Source organism: Callorhinus ursinus, unplaced genomic scaffold (genome assembly GCF_003265705.2).
Source record: "Callorhinus ursinus isolate GAN/ISIS: 27379988/994484 unplaced genomic scaffold, GSC_fseal_2.0 scaffold18, whole genome shotgun sequence".
In the NCBI taxonomy this organism is placed as follows: Eukaryota; Metazoa; Chordata; class Mammalia; order Carnivora; family Otariidae; genus Callorhinus; species Callorhinus ursinus.
In genome coordinates, this window is record NW_027397080.1 from 3,196,688 (window position 1) to 3,224,245 (window position 27,558).

A 27,558-nucleotide genomic window follows, 5' to 3' on the forward strand; every position below is an offset into this window, starting at 1 on the left:
CATGGAGGCTAAAGAGCATCCTACTAAAGAATGAATGGGTCAACCAGGAAATTAAAGAAGAATTAAAAAAATTCATGGAAACCAATGAAAATGAAAACACAACTGTTCAAAATCTTTGGGATACAGCAAAGGCAGTCCTGAGAGGAAAGTATATAGCAATACAAGCCTTTCTCAAGAAACAAGAAAGGTCTCAAATACACAACCTAACCCTACACCTAAAGGAGCTGGAGAAAGAACAGCAAATAAAGCCTAAACCCAGCAGGAGAAGAGAAATAATAAAGATCAGAGCAGAAATCAATGAACTAGAAACCAAAAGAACAGTAGAACAGATCAACGAAACTAGGAGCTGGTTCTTTGAAAGAATTAACAAGATTGATAAACTCCTGGCCAGACTGATCAAAAAGAAAAGAGAAATGACCCAAATCAACAAAATCATGAATGAAAGAGGAGAGATCACAACCAACACCAAAGAAATACAAACAATTATAAGAACATATTATGAGCAACTCTATGCCAGCAAATTAGATAACCTGGAAGAAATGGGTGCATTCCTAGAGATGTATCAACTACCAAAACTGAACCAGGAAGAAATAGAAAACCTGAACAGACCTATAACCACTAAGGAAATTGAAGCAGTCATCAAAAATCTCCCAAGAAACAAAAGCCCAGGGCCAGATGGCTTCCCAGGGGAATTCTATCAGACATTTAAAGAAGAATTAATACCTATTCTCCTGAAACTGTTCCAAAAAATAGAAATGGAAGGAAAACTTCCGAACTCATTTTATGAGGCCACCATTACCTTGATCCCAAAACCAGACAAAGACCCCATCAAAAAGGAGAATTACAGACCAATATCCTTGATGAACATGGATGCAAAAATTCTCACCAAAATACTAGCCAATAGGATCCAACAGTACATTAAAAGGATTATTCACCACGACCAAGTGGGTTTTATCCCTGGGCTGCAAGGCTGGTTCAACATCCGCAAATCAATCAACGTGATACAATACATTAACAAAAGAAAGAACAAGAATCATATGATCCTCTCAATAGATGCAGAAAAAGCATTTGACAAAGTACAGCATCCTTTCTTGATCAAAACTCTTCAGAGTAGAGGGATAGAGCGTACATACCTCAATATCATAAAAGCCATCTATGAAAAACCCACAACGAATATCATTCTCAATGGGGAAAGGCTGAGAGCTTTTCCCCTAAGGTCAGGAACGCGGCAGGGATGTCCACTATCACCACTGCTATTCAGCATAGTATTAGAAGTCCTAGCCACAGCAATCAGACAACAAAAAGAAATCAAAGGCATCCAAAGCGGCAAAGAGGAAGTCAAACTCTCACTCTTTGCAGATGATATGATACTGTATGTGGAAAACCCAAAAGACCCCACCCCAAAACTGCTAGAACTCATACAGGAATTCAGTAAAGTAGCAGGATATAAAATCAATGCACAGAAATCAGTGGCATTCCTATACACCAACAACAAGACAGAAGAGAGACAAATCAAGGAGTTGATCCCGTTTACAATTGCACCCAAAACCATTAGATACCTAGGAATAAATTTAACCAAAGAGGCAAAGGATCTGTACTCAGAAAACTATAAAATACTCAGGAAAGAAATTGAAGAAGACACAAAGAAATGGAAAAACGTTCCATGCTCATGGATTGGGAGAACCAACATTGTGAAGATGTCAATGCTACCTAGAGCAATCTACACATTCAATGCAATCCCCATCAAAATACCATCCACTTTTTTCAAAGAAATGGAACAAATAATCCTAAAATTTGTATGGAACCAGAAGAGACCCCGAATAGCCAGAGGAATATTGAAAAAGCAAAGCAAAGCTGGCGGCATCACAATTCCGGACTTCCAGCTCTATTACAAAGCTGTCATCATCAAGACAGTATGGTACTGGCACAAAAACAGACACATAGATCAATGGAACAGAATCGAGACCCCAGAAATGGACCCTCAACTTTATGGTCAACTTATCTTTGACAAAGCAGGAAAGAATGTCCAATGGAAAAAAGACAGTCTCTTCAACAAATGGTGTTGGGAAAATTGGACAGCCACATGCAGAAGAATGAAACTGGACCATTTCCTTACACCACACACAAAAATAGACTCCAAATGGTTGAAAGACCTAAACGTGAGACAGGAGTCCATCCAAATCCTAAAGGAGAACACAGGTAGCAACCTCTTCGACCTCAGCCGCAGCAACTTCTTCCTAGACACATCGCCAAAGGCACGGGAAGCCAGGGCAAAAATGAACTATTGGGATTTCATCAAGATAAAAAGCTTCTGCACAGCAAAAGAAACAGTCCACAAAACCAAAAGACAACCTACAGAATGGGAGAAAATATTTGCAAATGACTTATCAGATATAGAGATAGTATCCAAAATCTATAAAGAACTTATCAAACTCAACACCCAAAGACAAATAATCCAATCAAGAAATGGGCAGAAGACATGAACAGACATTTTTCCAAAGAAGACATCCAAATGGCCAACAGGCACATGAAAAAGTGCTCAACATCGCTCAGCATCAGGGAAATCCAAATCAAAACCTCAATGAGATACCACCTCATCCCCGTCAGAATGGCTAAAATTAACAAGTCAGGGAACGACAGATGTTGGCAGGGATGTGGAGAAAGGGGAACCCTCCTACACTGTTGGTGGGAATGCAAGCTGGTGCAACCACTCTGGAAAACAGTATGGAGGTTCCTCAAACAGTTGAAATTAGAGCTACCATTCGATCCAGCAATTGCACTACTGGGTATTTACCCCAAAGATACAAATGTAGGGACCCGAAGGGGTACGTGCACCCCAATGTTTATAGCAGCAATGTCCACAATAGCCAAACTGTGGAAAGAGCCAAGATGTCCATCGACAGATGAATGGATAAAGAAGATGTGGTATATATACACAATGGAATATTACGCAGCCATCAAAAGGAATGAGATCTTGCCATTAGCAACGACGTGGATGGAACTGGAGGGTGTTATGCTTAGTGAAATAAGTCAGTCAGAGAAAGACATGTATCCTATGACCTCACTGATATGAGGAATTCTTAATCTCAGGAAACAAACTGAGTGTTACTGGAGTGGTTGGGGGTGGGAGGGATGGGGTGGCTGGGTGATAGACATTGGGGAGGGTATGTGCTACGGTGAGCGCTGTGAATTGTGCAAGACTGTTGAATCACAGAGCTGTACTTCTGAAACAAATAACGCAACATATTTTAAGAAAAAAGAAAAAGAAGAAGATAGCAGGAGGGGAAGAATGAAGGGGAGTAAGTCGGAGGGGGAGACGAACCATGAGAGATGATGGACTCTGAAAAACAAACTGAGGGTTCTAGAGGGGAGTGGGGGGATGGGTTAGCCTGGTGATGGGTATTAAGGAGGGCACATTCTGCATGGAGCACTGGGTGTTATGAACAAACAATGAATCATGGAACACTACATCAAAAACTAATAATGTAATATATGGTGATTAACATAACAATAAAAAAATTAAAAAAAAAAAAGAAGCAGAGGTGGCTACTTGAGACCAGGATCTGGATGCCAAGCAGGAGCCAGCCCTGAGACCGAGGCAAGAGGACAAGCACAGTACAGGCAGCAAGAACAAAGGCCCTGAGGCACGAGCAAGCTGGGCCAACGTGGCTGTGGCGGAGTGAGGAGGAGGGTTGTAAGCAGACCAAATCCTCTGTACTGCTACAGGTATGGCTGCCAACCCCACGCCTAACTGTAACTCCATAGTTTGAGGACTTACAAAGGTTTCATTTTAAATTTCCACCCTGGCACCTGGGTCGCTCAGTTGGTTAAGCGACTGCCTTCGGCTCAGGTCATGATCCTGGAGTCCCAGGATCGAGTCCCGCATTGGGTTCCCTGCTCAGCGGGGAGTCTGCTTCTCCCTCTGACCCTCCCCCCTCTCATGCTCTCTCTCTATCTCTCATGCTCTCTCTCTAACTCTCATTCTCTCTCTCAAATAAATAAATAAAAAAATCTAAAAAATAATAAATAAATTTCCACCCTATCGTGTCTCAATTTGAGAGAGGCAGTTTGACAACGGGAAGAACCTGGGCTTCCTAGTCAGACATTCCTGGCCCTTCTGCTACTAGCCTGACGGGTGGTTTAACTTCTCTGGGCCTCACTCTGCTCATCTGGAAAATGGGGAGGCCAATATCCACCTCAGCAAGATGACTGAGAATGAAGGGGGACCTGGCCCTGGGCTGAGCTTATCCATAATATAAGCAGTTAGCAATACATTCCTGGCTTGCTTTCAGGTCCCTCGCTGCCTGTTACTCTCCTTATTACTGCAAGGCCCCAGCTCCTCTCCTTTCCTCTAGCTGGGCTGGTCTCTTCACCACAGATAACATCCTTACTTCCTCAGACGATGCTCTATGAGTCTATCCACTTGTCTGTCTCTGCTATGCTCTGAGATCCTCCCTCCTCCTGCCCACCCCACCTTCCTACCCTGTCATCCTATGTAAACCTTACATCTTTCCTCCATCAAATTCTACTCTAAGGGGGTGGGGGGAGGGAGGCGACCTTTCAGGAAGGGTAGGGCTTCCATCAAATAGCTCTCTTCCGTCGGTCCTGAGCGTGGCCCACCCACCTGGATACTAGAGCCGTCCCCAGCCACCTGCCTTCTTGGGCCACACTGCTGTCTCTCATTTCTGTGCCTTTCTGTATAACTCAGAATGTCCTTCTGGTCTTCTGCACCTGACCTACTCCACCTCAGCCTGTTATCACCTCCTCCAAGAAGACTTCCCAGAACTCCACAGCCTCTCTAGGGCACCTGTTTTCTCTGTTGTTGCCATCCCAATTTTACTCTCTATTTACTCGTCTGTCTCCTTCACTGTGGTATGAGGTCTCCACCTCCCCCACCCCCCGCCCCATCAGAGTGACTGTCTCATGGTAATAATGAAAGTAATAGCATTTCCTGATCGCCATGTACGATACTGTTCTATACTCTGAGTACTTGCTTTCCTTTGTTTAATCCTCACAACAACGTGAGAGACAGGTTCAGGGAGGTTAAAACTTGCCCGAAGTCACACGGTTAATGAGTGGTAGAACCAGGATTTGAACTCCATTAAAATGACTTCAGAGCCTCTGCTTGTAACAGCAAAATGTTTGATGAATGAATATATGAATGCACTGTTAAGGCCATTAGGAGCATTTTTCTTGGCTTGACAGTCAATGAACTGGCTGTATGGTTGGATATGTCAGTCTCCTGTGAGCTTCACGAGTGTGAGTCCAGTTTTCAGATGATCAAAGTGTTGCCCCAGGGTAACACTACCCTGACAGCTCTCTCCAGCCACCTGCCTATCTGTGCTCTCTCTCAGTGGTGTTCACAAAGCCTGGGACTTACCATCTGCGGGTTCCTCTAGGTTATCGTGCCAAGACATGGGCTTTCTGGTGATTGTGTGAACTAGAGAAAAACAGCATCATAGGTTCACGTTAAAACATTAATGCCCCATCCTCTTGAAGACTTACCCTAGCCAGACACCTGCTGAGCATTTTCTGAGTGTCTGCCACATGTCAGGTATTGTGCTGGGCACTTGGGAATAAGGCTCTCAAGGACCTCACAATCCAGAGTGACACTGTCCAGGACAGTGGCCACCAGCCACATGTGGCTACTTGAATTTGAATAGTTAAAATTAAATACACTTAGAAATCCATTCCATAGGCACACTAGCCACATTTCAAGTGCTCAGCAGCCACATGGGGCTAATGGCCCCCATTTTGGACAGCACAGATACAAAACATTTCATTGTTGCAGAATGTTCTCTTAAACAGCTGGTCAGTGAGGATGCAGACAAACCATGCAGCCTAACAAGGTTAGACACATGGTGATATATCCCCTGAAGGCTATGTGATAACAGAAGTGCAGAATCCACAGACATCCATTCAACTCATAATTACTGATGCCCAGGAGACAGGGCTGTAAACAGAGGAGGTTCCTGTACTCCCTGAGCTTCCATTTGCGGTGACAGACAATAAACGAATAAATACTTGGGCAAAAGTAAGTGAGCTGTAGAACAATAAATCATGTTACATGGGTAGAGAGTTGATGGTGGGGTGGGAGTGGGGGTGACAGGTCCCTAAGGGCATTAGAGCAGAGTTCCAAATAAAGCGAGGGAATGTGCTGTGTGAGCAGAGCTCCAAATAAAGTGAGGGAATCCAAGAGTGAGCTTGGTGGGTTTGAGAAACATCGAGAAGGCCAGAGTAATTCCGTGGAGTGAGCTAGGTGGAGGCTAGTAGGAAATGAGCAGAGGCCAGAAGGAACCAGTGGTCTCCAAGACTCCTCAGACTCCTACCAGTAAAAAAACTTCGGAGCACACACCTATAAATGTGTATTTATATGGTCTCTATGTATTATACTACCATGAGTAGTATAATTTCTTTCTTTATACCTAAAAGTAAACATAAATACAAATTCTAGCAGAAATACGAGTTCTAATTCTAATACTTCCTCACTTTACCCCAATGGATCACACTAATCATGTGCCCAAGGGACAGGAGCTGGGAGACCTAGAAAGCCTGAACATTGCCTGAAGGGATTATTTAAATTGTGGTAATGGACCAAGTTTAAACAGAATTGACTGTTAATTTGTTTTCCTGAAATTGGTTGGGAGCTCCAGAGGAAAACCAGGTTAGTTATGAGCAAAACGAAGACATTGCATTTTCTGTGCCCTCACCACTACCCCCCACACACACGCACACACACATACACACAGGGTAGCTCTGTGACATGGGTATGCTACTTAGCTTGACTGTTGTAAGCATTTCACTGTATATGTATATCAAAACATCATGTTGTACATCTTAAATATATACAATTTTTATCTAGAAAGGGACGTTACATTTTCTCTACATAGCTGAGCTGCAGTGGACTACAGTTAATTAGGCCCAGAAATTGGGAGAGAAGTTGTGGAAGAAGAAACAATGATATTGAAGGTAACAAGATGGGGAAAGGTGTGATATATTTAGGAAATCCATTTATTTAGACATGGTGGGAGAGAAGGGAGCTCGTGCCTGGTGCAGAGTAAGCACTAAAATATTTATTAAAGGAGCAGTGTGTGGCTGGAGAGGGGAGTCCCGATGAGGCTAGGTGGGTGGCAGAGCCAGATCCACGGGGGTCTTATGTACTGAGCAGTTTAAACCTCAGTTCAGAAGCTGTGGGCCACTGAGGGTTACAGAGGGACTGGTGAGATCGAACTCACTTTTAGCAAAGCTCCAGCCAGCAGTGGTGTAAGGGACAGTGGGCTTGGAGGAAGAGCGTAGTTAGGAGCCCATCAGATCAGTACAGACCGAAGTGAGCAGGGCCCTGCTGAGGTTTGGCAGGGATGCTGGAGAGAGAGGTGGACTCAGGCCCTATTTAGAGGTGGGGGGGAAGTAAGTGAGGAGAGGTGGAGATGCCTCCACATGCACCATAGTCTTTCACTGAGGTCCGAACACTGGAAGGGTCGGTGAGAAAAATGTTAATAACCAGGACTGTGACCACTTTGATGTGTGCAGTGAGGAAGAGACTGAGGATGACTGCTAGGCTTCTAACTTGGGAGAGAAAACAATTGCAGTACCTTCCGCTCAAACAAGATGCTCTGGAATAGCAGCAGGTGGGGGAGAGGTGCAAGATGCCCCCAGTTTTCCAACTGGTGAGTTTAAGGTATCCATGGGTTGTCCAGGGGAAGAGAGCTGGGCGGTGGTTGGGGTGTGAGTCTGGGGCAGCTGATTTGAGACCCGGTGGCCTTCAGGGGCAGCTGATGCTACAGGACCAGATGCAACTACCCAGGGAATGTGCCAGGTGAGGAGTGGGGGCAGGGCCGTTTTATCAGGAGGGCACTATGAGCCCTGAGTCCACCACCCCTGAACTTTCCAAACATCTAAGACAGTATGAGAAGCCTGGAAAAACAAACAACTAGCTTATTAACAAACACAACTAGCTTATTAACAACAAACCAAAACACAAACAGCAAAACAAAACACAAAACCCCACAAAATATAATTATTTCGAAAGCAAAATTTTAAAAAGTATTTCAAACTTTTGACAAAAGTACTATTTAATCGCGATATGTGTGCATTTTAATATATTAAAGTATTTGATGGGATGTGGAGCGAGACCTTCCGCACCTCCCGCCGAGTCAGAGGCCTGAAATCTAGGGAGGGGGGCGAGGTCAGAGAAGGCGTCTCCTACTTTGCTCCGGCCATGCATCCCCGCCCCGCACCCCCACGGCCCCCCACTTCCCGGGGGGCGCCCACCCTGTCCCCTACCTCCGCCCCGGGGCGCCCCTCACCCTTGCGGAGGGGATTCGCGTGATACTGTGTGTAGAGTTTCTGGGTTCGAAGCTCTTTGAGGTATAATTCCCGCAGGATCTGGTTCTGGTGGACCTCATCTGGGATCACCTTCTCCTTTTGGCGTCCGGCCATGGCTTTGGCGGTGCCGGGTGCGGTCCTGCTCCTTCTCACTGCCCTCCGGACGCTGGCCCGGTTGGGGAGATGGGGGACAGGGCGGAGCGCCATCTCCAGGCAACGGCGTCCCACGCTGTCTCCCGGCAACAGCGTCCCGGATTACAGCCTCGCTTCGACCCCCTCCGGGGCCGCCCATCCCTCCCCCACTTCCAGAACCTTATTTCTTACCCCGCTTCCTTCGGAAGCCTGAAGCCTGAAGCCGGAGGACTCACCTTCCCCAGCCTCTCCAGATCCTGGTTACTAGGACGGCCCCTGTATACCACCAGGAGAGGGCACACGTCCAGCAGCTGACCCAGGAGGTAATGGACTGGATTGGACCTCACCTTGGACAGTCATTTCCTAAGAAAGATTTGGGAAGGAGTCAGAAACCTCTCCCATTTTATTTTATTTTATTTTTTATCTCTCCCTCTGATTTCATCTTTTTTTAATTATTATTTTTTTAATTTAATTTTATTATGTTATGTTAATCACCATACATTACATCATTAGTTTTTGATGTAGTGTTCCATGATTCATTGTTTGGGTATAACACCCAGTGCTCCATTCAATACGTGCCCTCTTTAATACCCATCACCAGGCTAACCCATCCCCCCACCCTCCTCCCCTCTAGAACCCTCAGTTTGTTTCTGAGTCCATCGTCTCTCATGGTTCATCTCCCCTCTGATTTCCCGCCCTTCATTTTTTCCCTTCCTACTATCTTCTTTTTTTTTTTTTTTAACAACATATAATGTATTATTTGTTTCAGAGGTACAGGTCTGTGATTCATCAGTCTTACACAATTCACAGCGTTCACCATAGCACATACCCTCTGCAATGGCTATCACCCAGCCACCCCATCCCTCCCACCCGCCCCCACTCCAGCAACCCTCAGTTTGTTTCCCAAGATTACGAATTCCTCATATCAGTGAGATCATATGATACATGTCTTTCTCTGACTTATTTCGCTTAGCAAAATACCCTCTAGTTCTCTCCACGTTGTTGCAAATGGCAAGATTTCGGTTTTTTTTTTTCTGTTGGCTGCATAATATTCCATTGTGTGTGTATATATATATATATATACATATATATATATATATATATATATATATATATATATATATACACATCACATCTTCTTTATCCATTCATCTGTTGATCGACATCTTGGCTCTTTCCATAGTTTGGCTATTGTGGACATTGCTGCTATAAACATTGGGGTGCATGTACCCCTTTGGATCCCTACATTTGTATCTTTGGGGTAAATACCCATTAGTGAGATTGCTGGGTCATAGAGTAGCTCTATTTTCAACTTTTTGAGGACCTCCATACTGTTTTCCAGAGTGGCTGCACCAGCCTGCATTCCCACCAACAGTGTAGGACAGTTCCCCTTTATCTGCTTCCTTGCCAACATCTGTCGTTTCCTGACTTGTTAATTTTAGCCATTCTGACTGGTGGGAGGTGGTATCTCATTGAGGTTTTGATTTGGATTTCTGTAACACGAGCGATGTTGAGCACTTTTTCATGTGTCTGTTGGCCATTTGGAGGTCTTCTTTGGAAAAAATATCTGTTCATATCTTCTGCCCATTTCTTGATTGGATTATTTGTTCTTTGGATGTTGAGTTTGATAAATTCTTTATAGATTTTGGATACTAGCTCTTTATCCGATATGTCATTTGCAAATATCTTCTCCCATTCTGTCGGTTGTCTTTTGGTTTTGTTGACTGTTTCCTTTGCTGTGCAAAAGCTTTTTATCTTGATGAAGTCCCAATAGTTCATTTTTGCCCTTGCTTCCCTTTCCTTTGGCAATGTTTCTAGGAAGAAGTTGCTCCGGCTGAGGTCGAAGAGGTTGCTGCCTGTGTTCTCCTCTAGGATTTTGATGAACTCCTGTCTCACATTTAGGTTTTTCATCCATTTTGAGGCTATTTTTGTGTGTGGTGTAAGGAAATGGTCCAGTTTCATTCTTCTGCATGTGACTGTCCAATTTTCCCAACACCATTTGCTGAAGAGACTGTCTTTTTTCCATTGGACATTCTTTCCTGCTTTGTCAAAGATGAGTTGACCATAGAGTTGAGGGTCCATTTCTGGGCTCTCTATTCTGTTCCATTGATCTATGTGTCTGTTTTTGTGCCAGTACCATACTGTCTTGATGATGACAGTTTTGTAATAGAGCTTGAAGTCCGGAATTGTGATGCCACCAGCTTTGCTTTTCTTTTTCAACATTCCTCTGGCTATTTGGGGTCTTTTCTGGTTCCATACAAATTTTAGGATTATTTGTTCCATTTCTTTGAAAAAAGTGGATGGTATTTTAATAGTGATTGCATTAAATATGTAGATTGCTCTAGGTAGCATTGACATCTTCACATTATTTGTTTTTCCAATCCATGAGCATGGAACGTTTTTCAATTTCTTTGTGTCTTCCTCAACTTCTTTCATGAGTATTCTATAGCTTTCTGAGTATAGATTCTTTGCCTTTTTGGTTAGATTTATTCCTAGGTATCTTATGGTTTTGGGTGCAGTTGTAAATGGGATCGACTCCTTAATTTCTCTTTCTTCTGTCTTGTTGTTGGTGTATAGAAATGCCACTGATTTCTGTGCATTGATTTTGTATCCTGCCACTTTACTGAATTCCTGTATGAGTTCTAGCAGTTTAGGGGTGGAGTCCTTTGGGTTTTCCACATAAAGTATCATATCATCTGCAAAAAGTGAGAGTTTGACTTCTTCTTTGGCGATTCGGATGCCTTTCATTTCTTTTTGTTGTCTGATTGCTGTGGCTGGGACTTCTAGTACTGTGTTGAATAGCACTGGAGATAGTGAGACCTCTTCCATTTTAAAGCAGATGACTAGAATCAAAACTCTCAATGTCTGTCTCATAAAACAGAGGACGTTTCAAATCTGACAAGTTATTCTGGCCCTTATCACCTGTGGGATAATATAGACAGAAGAACCCCTTTCCTAATATAAGTAACTTGGAGACTTTGGTAAAATACACATAGCATAAAATTTACCATTAGAAGCATTTTTAAGGATACAATTCAGTAGTGTTAAGTATATTCACACTGTGTGAGACCAATTTCCAGAATTTTCTGATATTCATTAAACACCTTCCCATGGTCCCCCTCTCCCATAGCCTCTGGCAATTACCGGTTTACTTTCTCTATGAATTTGACCACTCTAGATACCTCATATAATACAGTTTGACTCCAAAGCCCATGCTCTTTTCCACTAAGTACTTCATTGATTCATCTATCCATTCATTCATTCAGGACATAGCATAGTTGAGGATGTGTGTAGGTCTGGGACAAGCCTGAACCCAGCTAGCTACTTAATGCCTCCTTGTTTTAGCTCCTACTGCTCCTTCTCCTTGGCCTGGAAGGCTCTTTTCCTTGTGTCTGTCTGGGGAACACCCATTTATAAGGAGCTCATGTACATGTGAGCTTCTTTCAAAAAGCTGCTGGACTCTATAGCCTCTAGTCCAACTTCTGTCTGTGGCATGCTCTACTCCAAATCTATAGTTACTGGAATACTTTACTAAAATTCTTTGTTTATATGTAAGTTACTTGAGAACAAGAAATATATCGGGTCCATCTCTGCATGACCAGTACCTGGCATAGTATGGACAGATATGGGTGTTTGGTAAATGTTTGCTGGCTGATTGGATGTCTGCTCAGTTAGTACTGTGATTTTCTCCTGCTTACATCATTACATAAACCCTTATGTGATTCAAAAACACAAACAGATTTATCACATCAGGGCTGAGCTAGAGAAGCACCTTTGTTACTTATTGTGAGCCATACCTGAGTCCCTTTTTCTAGCAAGGCTCAAACAGCCTCTGAAGTCTTCACTATCTTCCTAAACCTAAATAGAAATGAACCATCATTCTGCTTAGGAGCCACCTTGTTAGCTCTGAGACAACTAGCAAAGGCCGTGTTGGTCCCCTAACTGACCTTTCTTCAGCCTGGGCCCAGTGGTCCAGCAACCCTCCCTCCATACAGGTCTAGGGTTAGGAGGAGGCTCAGAAGGAAGGGAGGCGGGTGTCACTGCAGCTTCATCTTCTCTCCACTCCAGCCCCACATTATTATGTTTCTCAGGTGCCCTCACATGGGTTTTGAACACATCACAGCCCAGCCCAGGAGAGGCCAGCCCAGTGACTCTCTGGGGCTAGCTTCTGCTTACCTGGGGGACATTCCAGGCCATCAGTGTGCTTCTAAACTCTTGAGACTCTGTATTGAAAAAACTGTAGAGTTGAAAAACATGATGGCCTGGTCCTCCAGCTTCTCAGCCAGTGTCTGGGGTTGCAGATTTTTCTTGAAATCTGTGTTACCTCTCAATTAGGAGCAGTTGTTGAGACTCAACTAACAGGGAAATCAACTAGAAAAATATAATAGAAAATACCATTCACGTTAACAATAAACAACTATCTAGGAATTAACCTAACAAAGGATGCATGAAAATTTTATGGAGAAAAAAATTAAAACTATCCATATCATGGATACATGATATGTCTTAACTAATACAGAGATCAGCATTGTATGCTGGTGAGCTGCTGTACAGAACTTAGAGCCACAAACTAGATGCACTACAGCAGTGAGGGCGGATCTTAAAACAGCGGTGATAGAAAAAAACTATAAAAGCCTAAGGTTTATAATATAATACTCTTCCCTAAAACTACAAACAGACCAACTCTATATGGTACAAGATCGATTCTGCATGGTACAGAGTTAGTGTCTATTTGGGTAGGGAGATCAGAGAGGCAAAATACAGAGTAAAAAAATAAAACAAGATTTTTCCTTCTGGGCTTGCCCTCCTGCTGCAGACATTTAAGCGCAGGGCCTGGGTATTGAGCAGTGCTGGACTTTTATTCCTTGAAAGAAGGGAGTCGAAGGAGATGAGCCCTACAGTTGCTCCGGATTTCTGCCTGGAGACACTTTCTGAAATATGCATGGACGAGGAACCCGAGCTAAGCAGGTGATACCTCCTGGTTGAGGTGGCTGAAAATTTGTGGAGCCCCAAGAATTGGAGGGAGGGGTGGGAGAGAGAGCGAAAGAGCACCAGAAATGTGCATGGAAACCCCTTGAGTCTTGCCTGATACTATGAAGGGAAAAACTCGGTGAAGGAATGGCTTGGGAAGCTGTGAGCTTAGCAACACCCAGAATTCATACAGGGCTGAGAGAAAGGTGAGTTCTGACCAGACAGGATAGAGAGTCCTCGTTGAAGGTGTTGGGTAGAGGCCCCCAAATTTTACACCTTAGTAATAGGACTAAGCAAACCTTAGAGAAAAGGTTGCTCTAGCCTTTCCTTAATGAAGCTTCAAAACAAGGCTCGGAAAGTATCAGATGGATCCACAAGTGGCCATTCGGCCTCCCGGAAAAATTTCCAACACCTTTCAAAGAAAGACAACAAAATCCAGCACTCAACAATGTAACATTCACAAAGGACAGCCTCAATTAAAACTATTAGAAGAGCAGACAGTTGGAGAAGTAGGGAAATGTGGCCCATTGACAGGAGAAAAAGCAATGTAGAAGTTTGAAAACTTAGGGGTGCCTGGGTGGCTCAGTTGGTTAAACGTCTGCCTTTGGCTCAAGTCATGATCTGAGGGCCCTGGGATCGAGCCCCTGGTCGGGCTCCCTGCTCGGCCAGGAGCCTGCTTCTCCCTCTCCCTCTGCCCCCCTCCCCCCTGCTTATGATCTCTCTCTCTCTCTGTCAAATAAATAAATAAAATCTTTAAAAAAAAAGAAGTTTGAAAACTTAGATGAAATGGGTAACTTCTGTGAAGGATAGATTTCCAGAACTGACAAAAAAAGAAAAAAAAAGAAGAAATAGAAAATCTGCATATCTTTACATCTATTTTTTTAAAAATTCAATTTGTAATTGAAAAACTTCCCACAATATACCCTCCAGGCCCAGATGGCTTCTCTGGTCAATCTGTCAAACATATAATGAAGAAGATACCGCTCCTACCCAAACTCTTTCAGAAAACAGGAGTGGAAGAAACATTTCCCAACTCATTTTTTTTTTGGTTTTTATTTTTTAATTAAAAGAAAAAAGTTTTTTAAAAGTAAGCTCTACACCCACCAATGTGGGGGCTCGAACTCATGACCCTGAGATCAAGAGTCACATGCTTTGCTGACTGAGCCAGCCAGGTGTCCCATTTCCTAACTCATTTTGAGGTCAGCATTACATCAACACTAAAACCAGACAAATGATTACAAAAAAGAAAACTAAAGATAAATAACCCTCATGAACATATATGTAAAAATTCTTAACTAAGTATTAGAAAATTATATCTAGCAATATATAAAAAGATTAGTATACCATAGCCAAATGGGGTTTGTCCAAGAGGTGTAAGGTTGGGTTGGTATTTGGAAATATCAATTCACCATATTAACAAATAAAGAGACAATATGATCGTCTCTACATTTGGTAGATGGGGAGGGGAGGTAAAAGGGGAGAGCTGTTGGGTCCTTTGTGGGAGCCCCCTGCACCCTCTGCCTGACACTACAACCAGTGAGAACTCACAGTTACAAGTTAGGGATTCTTGATAAGCACTCATGTTTAAAAATCCTAACAGAAACTTTTTATCGTGAAACATCACACATTCACAAAAAAAGGGCTTTCCCGCAGAATGGGTAGCTCATACTGATTTACCACAAGAACATACATGTAACCATCACAGAGGCCGACACTAGAACACTAACAGCACCCCAAGAGGTCTCTCTCATACCCTCACCCAAACCCTGTCTTCCCCTTTCTCCTCAAAGGTAACCCCTATCCTGACTCTTAACACCACAGATCATTTTGCCCGTTTTTTTCACTTTGTGTAAATGGAATCAGACAGTATGCATGCTTTTGCATTTGACTTCTTCTGCTCAACATTGTTTGTGAAATTCATCTATGCTGTTGTGTGTGGTTGTAGTTTCATTCCTGTGTACTGTTCACTTTTGTGACTATAACAGTTTGTTTATTCATTTTACTACTAATGGACACCGGTCTGTTTCAATATGGACTATTACAAATCATGCTGTATGCACATTTTTTGTAGATGTCTCTTGGTGCCCATGTACAAACATTTTGTTGGCTATATGCTTGGGAGTGCATCTCATTATGGTTTTAATCTGTATTTTTCTATTGACTAATGAGGTTGGCCAACTTCTTTTGTATGCTTATTGGTCATTTGGATATCCTCTTTTGTGAAGTTCCTGTTACAAATCTTTTTCTATTTTTCTTTTGTATTGTTTGTCTTTTCTTTATCAATTTGTTGGAGTTCTTTATATATTATGGATATAATAAGCCCTTTGAGAGCTGTAACATGTCCTGCAAATTTATTTTCCCACTGTATGATTTGCCCCTTAATGGTATTGTTTTGATAACTTGAAAGACACTTTATAGTATCTTCTTCAAATTTAAATGTGGTCAAATATATCAGTTTTTCCCTTTAAGATTAGTGCTTTCTAAATGACACTGAAGACATTTTTTCTAATTGATGGTGTGATGATATTTTCTTGTATTACCTTCAAATCAGTACTGCCCAATAAAAATAGGAAGCAAGTCACACAAGCAATTTAAAATTTTCTAAAGAGCAAAAAGAAACAGATTCAGTTAATTTAAAAGATATTTTATTTAATCCAATATGTCTAAATTATCATTTCAACATTTCAATATAAATGCTGTTGAGATATCTTATTGTTTTTTCATACTGTGTTTAAAATCCAGTGCAAATTTTATAATGAATAACACATCTCAAGTGCTCAGTAGCCATGCGAGACCGGGGCAATTCTACATGATTTGTTTTTACTCTTTACAGTTAGATGTATGTTTTACCTGAAGCTGAGTGTAGTTATGAGTTTTGAATTGTTATGTAGTTTTGAGTGCAGTTATGTGCTAGGAATCTAGCTTAATTTATTTCCGTCAAAGTATCCAATGGACGAAGAACCAATTTATTGAAAAGACAGCCCATCCCCGTGGTTCTGCTATGATACTTTTGTCTTAAGTCAAGTGCCCACATATGTGGGGACCTGTGTCTGGACCCTTCTATGCCACTTGTCTCTTTGTCTATGTTAGCACTACTGCTACACTATCACTATCTTAATTACTATAATTTTTGTGACAAATCCTGGTATCTGGTAGGAAAATTGTTCCCACCAGTTCTTAAGAGAGTCTTGGCTATTCTTGGCCCTTTTGCCTGTCCACCCAAATTATAATGAGTTTGTCAAGTTTCCTAAAAATATGTTAGGATTTTGATGGTGATTCCACTGAATCTATGTATCGGTTTGAAGAGAGCACTTTTTAAAAAAAGTATATCATCCTATCATCTGAGTAGGATCTGGATGTGTCCTTGCCTCCTAGGCTCAGCTACCTGCCATTTTCTGGGGTACAGAAGTTCAACCTTCAGAGCTTTGATGAGAACATAATGGAAAGCCCCCCATCTTCTTGCAAGAGGCATTTCTCAAAGGCAGAAAGTCGCTGGTAAGTTTCTACAATTCTAGGATGCAGAAAAATAGAGTCTTGGAGGAACCAGACCAAAACCTTGAATCCCCATATGTCTATAATAGGGGCCTTCTGCTCTGTGTGTGAGTTCTTAGGGGTCACCCATTCTTGCACTCACTTTAATCCAGCACAGATCAATAGGACTTACCTGCCTAGAGATCAGATTAGATGTTTTCCACTCACTCTTCTCTACTTTGTGTCACTGATCTTGCTGTTTGCTCTGTGGTCACAGACCAAGTTCCATGGAGAAGCCAGTTATAAATGTAGAAGCTCATTCAGGCTGGCTAATTGGGAAAGAGGAAAGAAACAGATTCTCTAGAAAAAGGGTCTTGTTAAAGGTGTCTCTGGCATCTGAAGGGGATTTACAAGAATAAAGACAAAATATAGGTAATAGATAACCAGGTTATGGCTGAAAACACCATCATGGAAAAGGGGTCCTGTAACTAACAGAGCTTACCTTCCAACCTGAATGTTGGTTGGCATTCTCTTGAATTCCCAACGCTCACCAGGTCAGGCTCCTGGAGATCACAGTTCTGGCAATGCTGGATGGCATCAGAACTGTCCCACTCACAGGGAAATAATCTCTCCGGGATAAGATTTGTGAATCACAGAGGTCTGGTTGGGGTTGGCTGGAATGTTGGTGAGGACCAGACTCCAAAGATCTAGAAAGAAGGGTTGGAAGGAGGAGTAGGAGCAAAGACAAAGGACTAATAGGAAAGAGGAGCGAGATGAACAGAGCGGCAAATGGATGGTCTGGAAGGAATAGAGGAAGATTTTGACAGGGAAATCTGTAAGGTAGGGTGGCAAGAAGGGATAGCTCTAGTCAGAGGAGGGAAAGAGGTAGGGCAGTAAGCTGAGAGAGGTAGACGGTGCTGGGGAGCAGTCTGAGAGCCTTAAGAGTTAGACAGGAGAGGAAGGTGGGTTGGAAAACGAGAGCATGAGGGGAGAGAGTGGGCAGGTGGAGTCTGGGGCTGAGATGAGGAAATCCGGGGCAGCTTTCTTATCATTTTTCCAAATGGCATTTCTCTAGTTACTCATCTTGGCAAAAAGGAGTAACTGGACATAAGCTCAGACCTACCCCAGCATTTATCTCCCACACCAGCCCTCGCATCATCCCATGGCTGAATGCCCATTATGAAATATGTGTGCCCCTCCCTTCTGGGCAGTCAGCTGGTCTGCCAGCCAGGGAAATGGCGCCAGGTGCTAAGTTGGAGAGTGATCACAGGCAATAGCAAAGAGAAGAAATGGGGCTGTAATATTAGTCCTTATTCTTTGAGATAACATGTAGTTTTGTCCCTCACTAGGCAAAGATTGATCGAAGGGCTGCGATACAGTTAGAGGCTTGGGACCAAGAGAATGGATCTGAAGCAGGTGTGGGCAAAGTGGGGAGAAGTCTGTTCCTCCAGCTATTTAACTTACTACATTTTCCAAAGCCCTTTACATCATTTATGTAACTCCATGAATATGAGGTGATCAGAGATATTACATCCATTTTACCAATAAGGATACTGTAGGCCAGACAGGGAACTAGATAGGCAGGCCGTGGGTGACATAAGGGCTTAGGGGGCATGCAGGAGGGTGCACAAAATGGCACAGAGCACTGTCAGCGTGACCCTCTCCCATGTTTCTGGACAGGATCTGGTAGGAACAGAACTTTACAGTGTAGCTTTCTTCTTTGGTCCCTGGGGTCCCTTGGTTTGTTGCCTGACCCTTACCTGGAGGCAGAAATAGGACCAAAGCCAGTAAGTCCTGAGTACCTAGTAACTAGATTTGGACTTCCTTGCTTACTATCTGCGATGCCCATCTGCATGTCAGGTGATTTAGGAGACTACTGTACCCTTCCCCTTGTCTGATGATGTAGCAGTTCTCTCTGCTTACCATTCTTGATTTCTTTGACCATCACCCAAATCTCTCCTGTACTCTTAACACCATAATATTCTGACTTTTCTTCCTTAACCCAACACCCATATCCTTGTGTACTTCACAAAACTGTTGTATTCTTTGGAAGTCCAGATACATGACTGGAAAACTTCCTGTTTCCTTAGACTGTTCCTCTGTTTCCTGTCCCTGGTATCTCCTGGCTTTAACTGTAACCTGGATTCTCCTTGAAGACACTGCTCCTCTCGCATATGTCTCAGATAAGGTCTGTTCCTCCCAAACTCTACAGTTCTTCAGGGTGCAGATGTGCCATTAGCATCACCTCAAGTACTTACGTCTCTTTATTTTTTACATCTGGACATTATATTTTTTACAACTGACTCCTCCAAACCATTATTTCTCTCTTCTAATTAGAAAATCTCAATAAATAAATACATAAATAAATAAATAAATAAATAAATAAGAAAATCTCTTGCTCCTTAGAAGTTTTGCTACTTACCATTTCCCTGGCACTGTCAACTTCAGGGCACTGTCACCTTCAGATCTCCTGGTTACTCTTTTTTTTTTCTATGAAAACTTTGCGCTTGTCTCAAAGTCTTAGTCTTGAGTCCATCATCTTTTTTTTTTTTAAAGATTTTACTTATTTGACAGAGAGAGAGTGAACAAGAGAGAACGCAAGCAGGGGGAGGGGCAGAGGGAGACGGAAAAGCAGACTCCCTGCTCAGCGTGGAGTCTGACGTGATGCTCAATCCCAGAACCCTGGGATCATGACCTGAGCAGAAGGCAGATGCTCAACCAACTGAGCCACCCAGGTGCCCCTTGAGTCCATCATCTTGAGTGACTTCAGTGTCCAAGTAGATGATCCCATTCAATGTTCTGGCTTCTCCTTTCTTTGATTTCTTTATCAATAATGTACACCACCTACATTCTACTTCAGTTGCTTATGACCTTACCTGGTCTTTTCCATTACCCAAGAATTATCCTACTTCTGAAATCATGTATTCAGACATTCCATTTTCTGACCACTACTTCCTGAACTTACAGTGTAATCATTCATTTGTTTCCACTTCACTGGGGCCTACAACCACTGACTCTTACTTTCTTCTTATTAATTCTGATTCCCCTGTTATCTTTATTTCTCTCCTCACACACTTCAGAATCTATGATTCATAATTTCAATGATTTTCTTACCATAGTTCTAAACTCTCTTGCCATATCTTTTTATTGTGCTTTCCTGGGGGGGGAAAGCCCAATCTGGGTGATTCCAACAGTTTGGCTTCCTTGTGTTGTTGAATGCTGCTGGAAAAAAATTTTCATACAACCTGGAAGATTGATACTAAATAATACCCATAATATTCAATACCTATGAGAATGTTCATGGTGATATTGTTTATTAGAGTAAAAGAAAAATGGAAAACCACCTCAATGCTTATAAATAAGGACTTAGGTAAATTATGGTGCAGCCACACCATAGAATATGAAAAGGAAATGTCCAGATGTAAAAAATAAAGAGAGGTAAGTACTTGGGGTGATGCTAATGGCAGTCTAGGATGGTGTGGGGTGTGGATTATTGATTTGTTACCTGCCAGGGTCTTGGGTTTTGCTGCTTATCTTGATGGAACTAAAACAACTATCTATCATCACAAAGAAATGGCAAGGTCTCTGACTGGGATCCGAATTAAAAAAAAAAAAGTTTCTCTTGAGATATTGAAATCCTGTTCCTACCTCTTGCCTGGGTTTTGAGTCCAAAATGTGAACTATGTGATGTAGAAACCCAAAGCCACAAATTAAACTGGTTTCAGGTCAATGTTACCTCTGAGGTGTTAGATACAAAGTTTATCAGTCTGTAGGAACACTGCCATAGCCCAGGCCACAAGGAAAGCCCCACTGAAGACGAGTTCACAATCCAAAATTACAAAACACATGAGCAAACAGTTCACATGAGGATGGTCAGCAGAAATAACAAAGGGCATAGTTACACAAACACTTCACCAATAATTTCATGTAATTAAAGGCATAAAATAAGGACTTGATCTTCTAAAAAAAATGCAAGATACTAAAGAACAGATGGCAAAACAAACAAACAAATAATAGAACCAACCCCAGAATGAAAAAATATAGTCATTGAGTGAAACTGTGAACATTAAAGATAAAGAGATCTTAAAAGCAGTAAGGGAGAATAGACAGGTTATCCATAAAGGAATTAAACTCAAAGCAGAAATCTTAAACAATGAAAAACAGAAGACAGTGCAATGTTATTTTCTAAGTGCCAAGAGGAAATAACTAGTAATCTAGACTTTTATACCCAGCCAAATTATCATTCAAGACTGAGTGCTAAATAAAGACATGTCCATCATTTAAGACCAAGTGCTGAATAAAGAGAATTTACCACTAATAAACTCTTATTTAAGAAAAAAAAAGACCAAAAAACAAAGGATAAGAAATTTTGATCCCAGGAAGTAGGAAATGCAAGAAGTAAGGCCAGCGCAGGGGACCACAAACTAGGATTGGTAAGTAGGAAGCCTTCCACTAGTGACTGCAAAACTTGTTGCAGCGTGCTTGCAGACTGCTGGCAGTCCCCCTGGCTGTAGGAGTTAGAAGAACAGAAGCACACTAGAAACAGAAAGGAAAGCCCCTTCCTCCTGGGTGAACCGCTTGGTGCCATCTACTGACACTGTTTAACATTACAACCTGTCAGCTGGTAAAGGAGAAATGTTTCAGGGTCCAGGTCCAGTAGCACACAATGCGGAGTGATTTTGAGCCAACAGGCAATACACTGGTAACTGGCATGGCAATGAAGGAACAAAGAAACTGGTAAACATAGGCAAATCTAAACAAGCACCATGTGACTAAAATAAGAATAGCAAAAACGAATTTGGGAGATGCAGAGGAAGTCTGGCAGGCTGGTCTAGGGGTGCTCCTAACTGTACTTGCTGAGGGTCTGCTGCACCCTGGCTCTCCCTCAAAGCTGTTGATTTTGGTGGTGAGGATGCTCTGGGAGGGGCCCTGGAAAGCCATCAGGTAACAGGACCTTCACCATAAGTGAAGCAAAACCAGAGAGATCTCCAAGGAGAAATGGACAAATCCACAATCATTTTTGGAAATCTCAATACTCTTTTCTCAATCATCAGTAAGACAAGTAGATGCAAAATCCAGATATATAGCAGACTTCAACAACATTAGCAAACAACTTGAGCTAATTGACATTTATAAAACACTCCATCCAACAACAGCAGAATAAACATTTCTTTCAAGCACATAGGGGATATTTGACCAATACAGTATATATTCTGGGCTAGTAAACAAGTCTCAGTAAACTGAAAAGTATTCAGGTCATAGAGAGTGTGTCCTCTGGCCACAGTGAAATTAAATTAGGAATCGGTAACAAAGATTTCTAGAGAATCTACAAATATCTGGAAACTAAATAACAGACTTCTAAATAACCCATGGACCAAAGAAGAAATAAACAAGGAAAATTAGAAGTATTTTGAACTGGATGAAAATGAAAACACAACATACCAACATTTTCTCTTTTATGGAGAAAATTTTCAAGGCACTATCAGTAGAAGCAATGAGAACGGATACTGGCCAGAAAAATCAGACGGCCAGCATACTCTGTGACACCAATTTTAGCAATCACTCCTAAGGAATCAGTCCAAGAATGAAGAATTCTGCATGTGTAAAGATGTTCATTTCAGTATTGTTGATAAAAGAAAGTTTTGTCAAACTGTGTATGTTATTGTGCATTCACCTGAGATATGTTGGATGTGGCACAACTTGGAACAATGCATGGGATATAACATGAAGTGGGGGGAAAAAAAGCAATTTACAAAAGGACCAGCATACAATGAATACAGATCCTGTACTTGGTAAGATAATGGAAGAAAGAATACCATGAAAAAGAAGATGCCATTGATTTTAGAGAAGTGGGATTATGGCTGATTCCTATTCTTTATCTTCCCAACTTTCAGCAGTGCAGTCATAACATGATGTTGACTGGGGTTTTTCCTGTTACATTAAAAGTTTGGCTAAAGTTCCACTTTCTCAAAGAGCCTCAATGAGTTGCTAGACGTAAAGCAGTCCTGTGATCATCACCCAGCATCACACACTGGTAGACTACATGGAAAGACTTGAAACATAAAAGGGAGATTCATTACATAGGAGAGCACGTGTAGGCTTTGTGCTAGGGGAGAGTAATGTATGAGGGGAGTGGGTACTCCCTGGCCCCTCACGGATCATGTGGGGAAAGCTCTAAGAGAATGGGTCAGAGGGGCCACAGAGAGAGATCTGTGCTGAGCTGTAGCAACTCTAGGCCTCCTCCCTACCCTGACCCCAGACTGCAGTTCGACAGGTGCACCATGAGCGACTGGGAGATTGACATGGGTCCCGTCCCTGGAGTTTGGAGGATGAGTGAGACTGGTGCCTCCTTCCCAGCTGGGGAGTACTTAAGGCAAGAGGCAGACCAGAGAGGTCCCTAAAGGCAGGAAGAGGAGCTGGCAGCAGTAATGCCTGCACTGCCATTTGGGGTTGCAAGGATGTGTGTGTTTACCATGGGCCAGTTGGATGCTGCATGTACATCCTGTCAGTTGAGATGATGCTATAAAACTTGACCTTGCTCCTTGGTCTCTGCCTTTGTGGATGTTATACTCTAAGGGACAAGCAGATAGTAATCAAAGAATCATACACATAAATATAAATCTAGTTGTTAGAAGTACTAACGTGGAAGGTACATGGTGTTACAAGAACACTTAACAGGGACATTAGTCTAGTTAGAGAGGTCTGGGAAGCTTTCCTCAAGGAAGTTATGTATGAGATCCCAAAGTAGGAGTTAACAAGAGGAACTTTAGGGGGAGCGTTGAGGGCATTTCCAGGAGGAGAGAACAACATACACCAACTTCCTAACACCAGCAGGAGCATGGCGCATGCAAGCAACAGAAGGAAGGCCAGTTGGGCAGAAAGCGAGGGGGAGCATGTGGAGAGGTGCAGAATCAAACTGTGGGCCTTGGAATTCCTTCTCTATCTTAAGAGCCCTGGAAAGTTATTAAACTATTTAAAGCTGGGGATGATCTTCCAAGACTCATATTTTGAATGGATCTTTCTGGCTACAGTGTGGAGAACAAATCATCAGGTGAATATGTGCAGATATAGACCTCTTTCATTAATTTTCCCTAGAATATAGTGGGGCATTTTGATCTTCAGAGAATTTCTTTTGAGATTCAGAAAGGTTTCTGATATACTTTCGTATACTGCCTCTGATCCATTTAGTGTTTTCTTCTTTAGAAATTCTTTAATACTTGCAGTGGATCTTTGCAACTCACCTTCATTCAGTAATCATTGTAATTTTGTTTCTTTCCCCCTGTATTCTGTGACTATTTACATTTTTGTGCAGGGTCCATTGTTCCATTTACTATTTCCAGTTCAGGCTATTTTTGAATACTGTGTTCAATTCATTTTATGAGACTTAATGCCTTCTTATCTCAGTCTGTTATCTTCACGTGGCCTGCTTTGTCCTCTTGTACCTGACTGAAATCACAGAACAGCTATTTTAAAATATTTCTCTTTTCTTCTTTTTTCAAATAAAGGCGTATTCTCCAAAGCTCCAGGACGCTGCTCTTTTCTCATGAGCTGCAGATACCCTATCACAGCGCTGGCCTCCTGGGAAGCATCAAGCGTCAAGAACTCATGGAACTCATGGCCTTGATGGACTGACGGACTGGTGGAGCTAGTGAGGTTGGAGCATGATAAGGGGATGATGACGATACTGATGTTGGTGGTGGAGAGATGCTGAGTTGGGTGATAATACTGAGGTCAGTAATGCACTAGGGAAAGGGTGATAATTTGGGAGTGATGGCAAATAAACACAAGGTGAACACTAGTGGGGTGATGTGGTTGTGGTGATGTAAAGTCTGATGGACGTGACAGGTGATGGTGGTGGTGAAGGTGAAGGTGCAAGCACATGTTTGTGTACACACTTGGGGTAAAGTCGGGTAAAAGAAAGCAAGTTTCTTCAGAGGCCCCTGAGGGACACTGGGTCACTTGTGATCTTCCTGAGTAGCTGCTGCCATTCGCCCAGATGTCTAACAAGCTGAAGTTCTTAATGATGCTCCTTCCATATTCTTAGACATGGAATTTAACAAGCCCCCCCAGGACTTCTCACTTCAGAGCAACTCCGCTGTGGCTTAGTTGGGCCATAGCCAGCCAGGACCTCTTGGGGTAAAGGGACCCAGGAATGGCTCCCGTTAACTGGGGAACAAACTTGGAGACTCACAGCAGGGGTGGGGGGAGGAGGAAAAGTGATCAAGACGTTTACTTCTGGCTTAATTGAGCTGAGAAAAGTGTAGCTCTGTATAACCGACAGTTCTTGTATCCTCCTGGGAAGCGTCAAGCTAAAGCAGAGCTGGCGGGGATGCTCAAAGCTTGGGGCCGGGGATGACGCTTGGGAAGCCACATGTGCAGTCCCAAGGCGGGCTCCCGATTCAGCTGGTGGATGCTGCCTGAGAAATTTTTCTCCGCCTTGAACTAGCCTTGACGCGTAAGTCGGTCATCGAAGATCAGCGCTATTAGGAGCCTCGAAGCTGACAGTGATAGCCCAATTACACCAGAAACCCCGAAGGTACTTTTACTGTCATTTGTAACTTCCCTTTATTTTTCTCTAGTTATACAAATGACCATTAATACAGTTATTATAAACATTGAACCAATACAGATAAGTAAAAGTCCCCTTTGATTCTCTCTTCAAGGCTAGTCCCCTTAAATCTGCAAAAATCAAAACACACAGTAAAGATATAGTCTTAACAATTTTATTATAATAATTTTGACAATTTTGGTGAACTGGATAAGTGAACTAAAGGATGCATTAAAGGAATAAAGAAGAATATATGACCACATGCATAGTTGCAGAAGAAAAACATTTACTAAAAACTCTAATACTTCTTTTCTCCAAGCTTTATGGAAGTGTGACTGACAAACATTGTATAGGTTTAAAGGGTACCATGCGATGTTCTGATAATATGCATACGTTGTAAAATGATTACCACAGTCAAGCTAGTTCTCTTCTAGTTCAATCAAGCGCTTCTAGTTTCTTAACGTGACTGAGATGATTTGAGATCTTTCTTATTTTTAAATAAGCACCTTTTTTTGGTCTTTTTTTTTTTGCATTCTATGAATTTTTGGCATGTTGTGTTTTTGTGTTCATTCATGTCAAATATCTTCTCCTTTCCCCTGTGATTTCCCCTATGATTTCTCCTTTGACCTATTGGTTATATAAGAGCATGTTACTGAATTTCCACATATTGAAACTGAATCCCAGTAGTATACAAAAACTTCACACCTCTGTGCCTTCGTTCCCTCCTCAGAGCCCTCACCAGGCATGCAGGACTCCCAAGAACAACAATGGAGAGTGAATGTAACAGGAGGGTAGACAGGGTCAAGTAGTCATGGCTGCCTTCCTGAGGGAGGTGGATCTGAAATTTAGGGCAGACTTGAAGACCTAAAGGGAGAGGATCTTCATAAGGTGCAAATGAAGGAGAATAATAAATGTACAGATGACTTACTGTATACCAGGCACAGTCTTAAAAGCTTTATACTTGTTTAACTCATTTTGTCTTCCCTACAATCTTCCCTATGAAGCAGGTTCTAGTTTACTGATAAAAGGCCTGGAGGCCTGGAAAGGTTTTTGAAACTTGCCCAAAGTCACAGCTGGTAACTCTGAAACCAGGGATCCAACCCATGCATTCTGGTGCTAACTCAGAGGAAATATACAGCCCGGGAGGACGTGGACCTCTGGGGAGCAGTCAGGGCTCCGGTCAGAGGGTTCACTGTACCCGACCTTGAGTCCCAGGTGTTGGAGTTTAGACTTGATGCTCAGTTCCTGGGGATTTCAAAGGCACAGGGAGTTCATTGGAAGTCATCGGATTTGTCTCCCTGGGAACCAGGGCCCCCAGGAGCACAGTTTCAAAGGAGAGCTCCTCAGACCCGGGACCCATCCCTCATACAGAACCCGACAACAGGTAAGAGTGGTGGGAGTGGGGACAGTGGCCTGTGGCTTGAGTGTCTTCTCCTCTGAGTCATCCCTTCTTTGCCTGCTCTGGTTTGCTCTACTGTCTACAAATCTGCACATATGCCAGTTCCTTCGTGCCTGTGCTCCTTGCTCTGTCCTTTCCTTTGTCTGCCTCTTCTTCCCCAACTCTCTGACTTGCTCTCCATCCAACTACCTTTCTTTTCCCCTTTGTCTCTATCTGACTTAGTGTGCACATCTCCCTTAAGACGTCTGGCCTTCAGGGCGCCTGGGTGGCTCAGATGGTTAAGCGTCTGCCTTCGGCTCAGGTCATGATCCCAGGGTCCTGGGATCGAGTCCCGCATCAGGCTCCCTACTCCTTCTCCTTGGGAGCCTGCTTCTCCCTCTGCCTCTCTCTCTCTCATGAATAAAAAAAAAAAAAGACGTCTGGCCTTCAGTTGCCAATGAAGAGAAGGAGGGACTGCTTCTGGGGAGGCTGAGGCAGCCGGGCTCTCCCATGTCCCTGTCCTAATCAGGGGGACCCTTGGAAGTGGGCAAGACAAGGGATGCAGATGGAAGGTGGAGAAGGTTGATAGGACAGCACTAGGATATGGGAGAGAAGGAGGGGGTTGCTGCAAGGAGATCTCAGGGGGGCAGGGATGTGGACCACCTTGGGACCTGCTCCAAAAATCTCTTATTGAGGAGGGGGGAGCAAGGCAGATGCCTCTCGCCAAGATACC

The 27,558-nt window shown here is 42.9% G+C and overlaps 2 protein-coding genes across 10 annotated transcripts in view; one reads left to right on the plus strand and one right to left on the minus strand.

Annotated features, from left to right (window-relative positions):
- The window catches only part of CFAP144 (cilia and flagella associated protein 144), a 20,043-nt gene extending 11,232 nt beyond the window's left edge, over positions 1–8,811 (minus strand). For 4 of the 6 annotated variants that reach the window (XR_012381261.1, XM_025856668.2, XM_073902794.1 and 1 more), the window contains exons 1-3: positions 8,694–8,811; positions 8,307–8,554; positions 5,381–5,440 (exon numbers count right to left, since the gene is read on the minus strand). Coding sequence is in view for 5 of the 6 variants with exons in the window: in XM_025856668.2 (XP_025712453.1) it covers positions 5,381–5,440; positions 8,307–8,532 (286 nt within the window). In the remaining variant the exon portion in view is untranslated. The remainder of the gene's footprint in view (positions 1–5,380; positions 5,441–8,306; positions 8,555–8,693) is intronic. The other 2 variants (XM_025856669.2, XM_073902795.1) reach the window with 2 other exon arrangements.
- The window catches only part of LOC112811891 (olfactory receptor 2M3-like), a 36,355-nt gene continuing 17,441 nt past the window's right edge, over positions 8,645–27,558 (plus strand). For 2 of the 4 annotated variants that reach the window (XM_073902785.1, XM_073902781.1), the window contains exons 1-4: positions 8,645–8,780; positions 16,804–16,923; positions 24,405–24,629; positions 26,757–26,831. In XM_073902785.1, the coding sequence (XP_073758886.1) occupies positions 24,604–24,629; positions 26,757–26,831 (101 nt within the window). In that variant the 5' untranslated portion in view covers positions 8,645–8,780; positions 16,804–16,923; positions 24,405–24,603. The remainder of the gene's footprint in view (positions 8,781–16,803; positions 16,924–24,404; positions 24,630–26,756; positions 26,832–27,558) is intronic. The other 2 variants (XM_073902784.1, XM_073902782.1) reach the window with 2 other exon arrangements.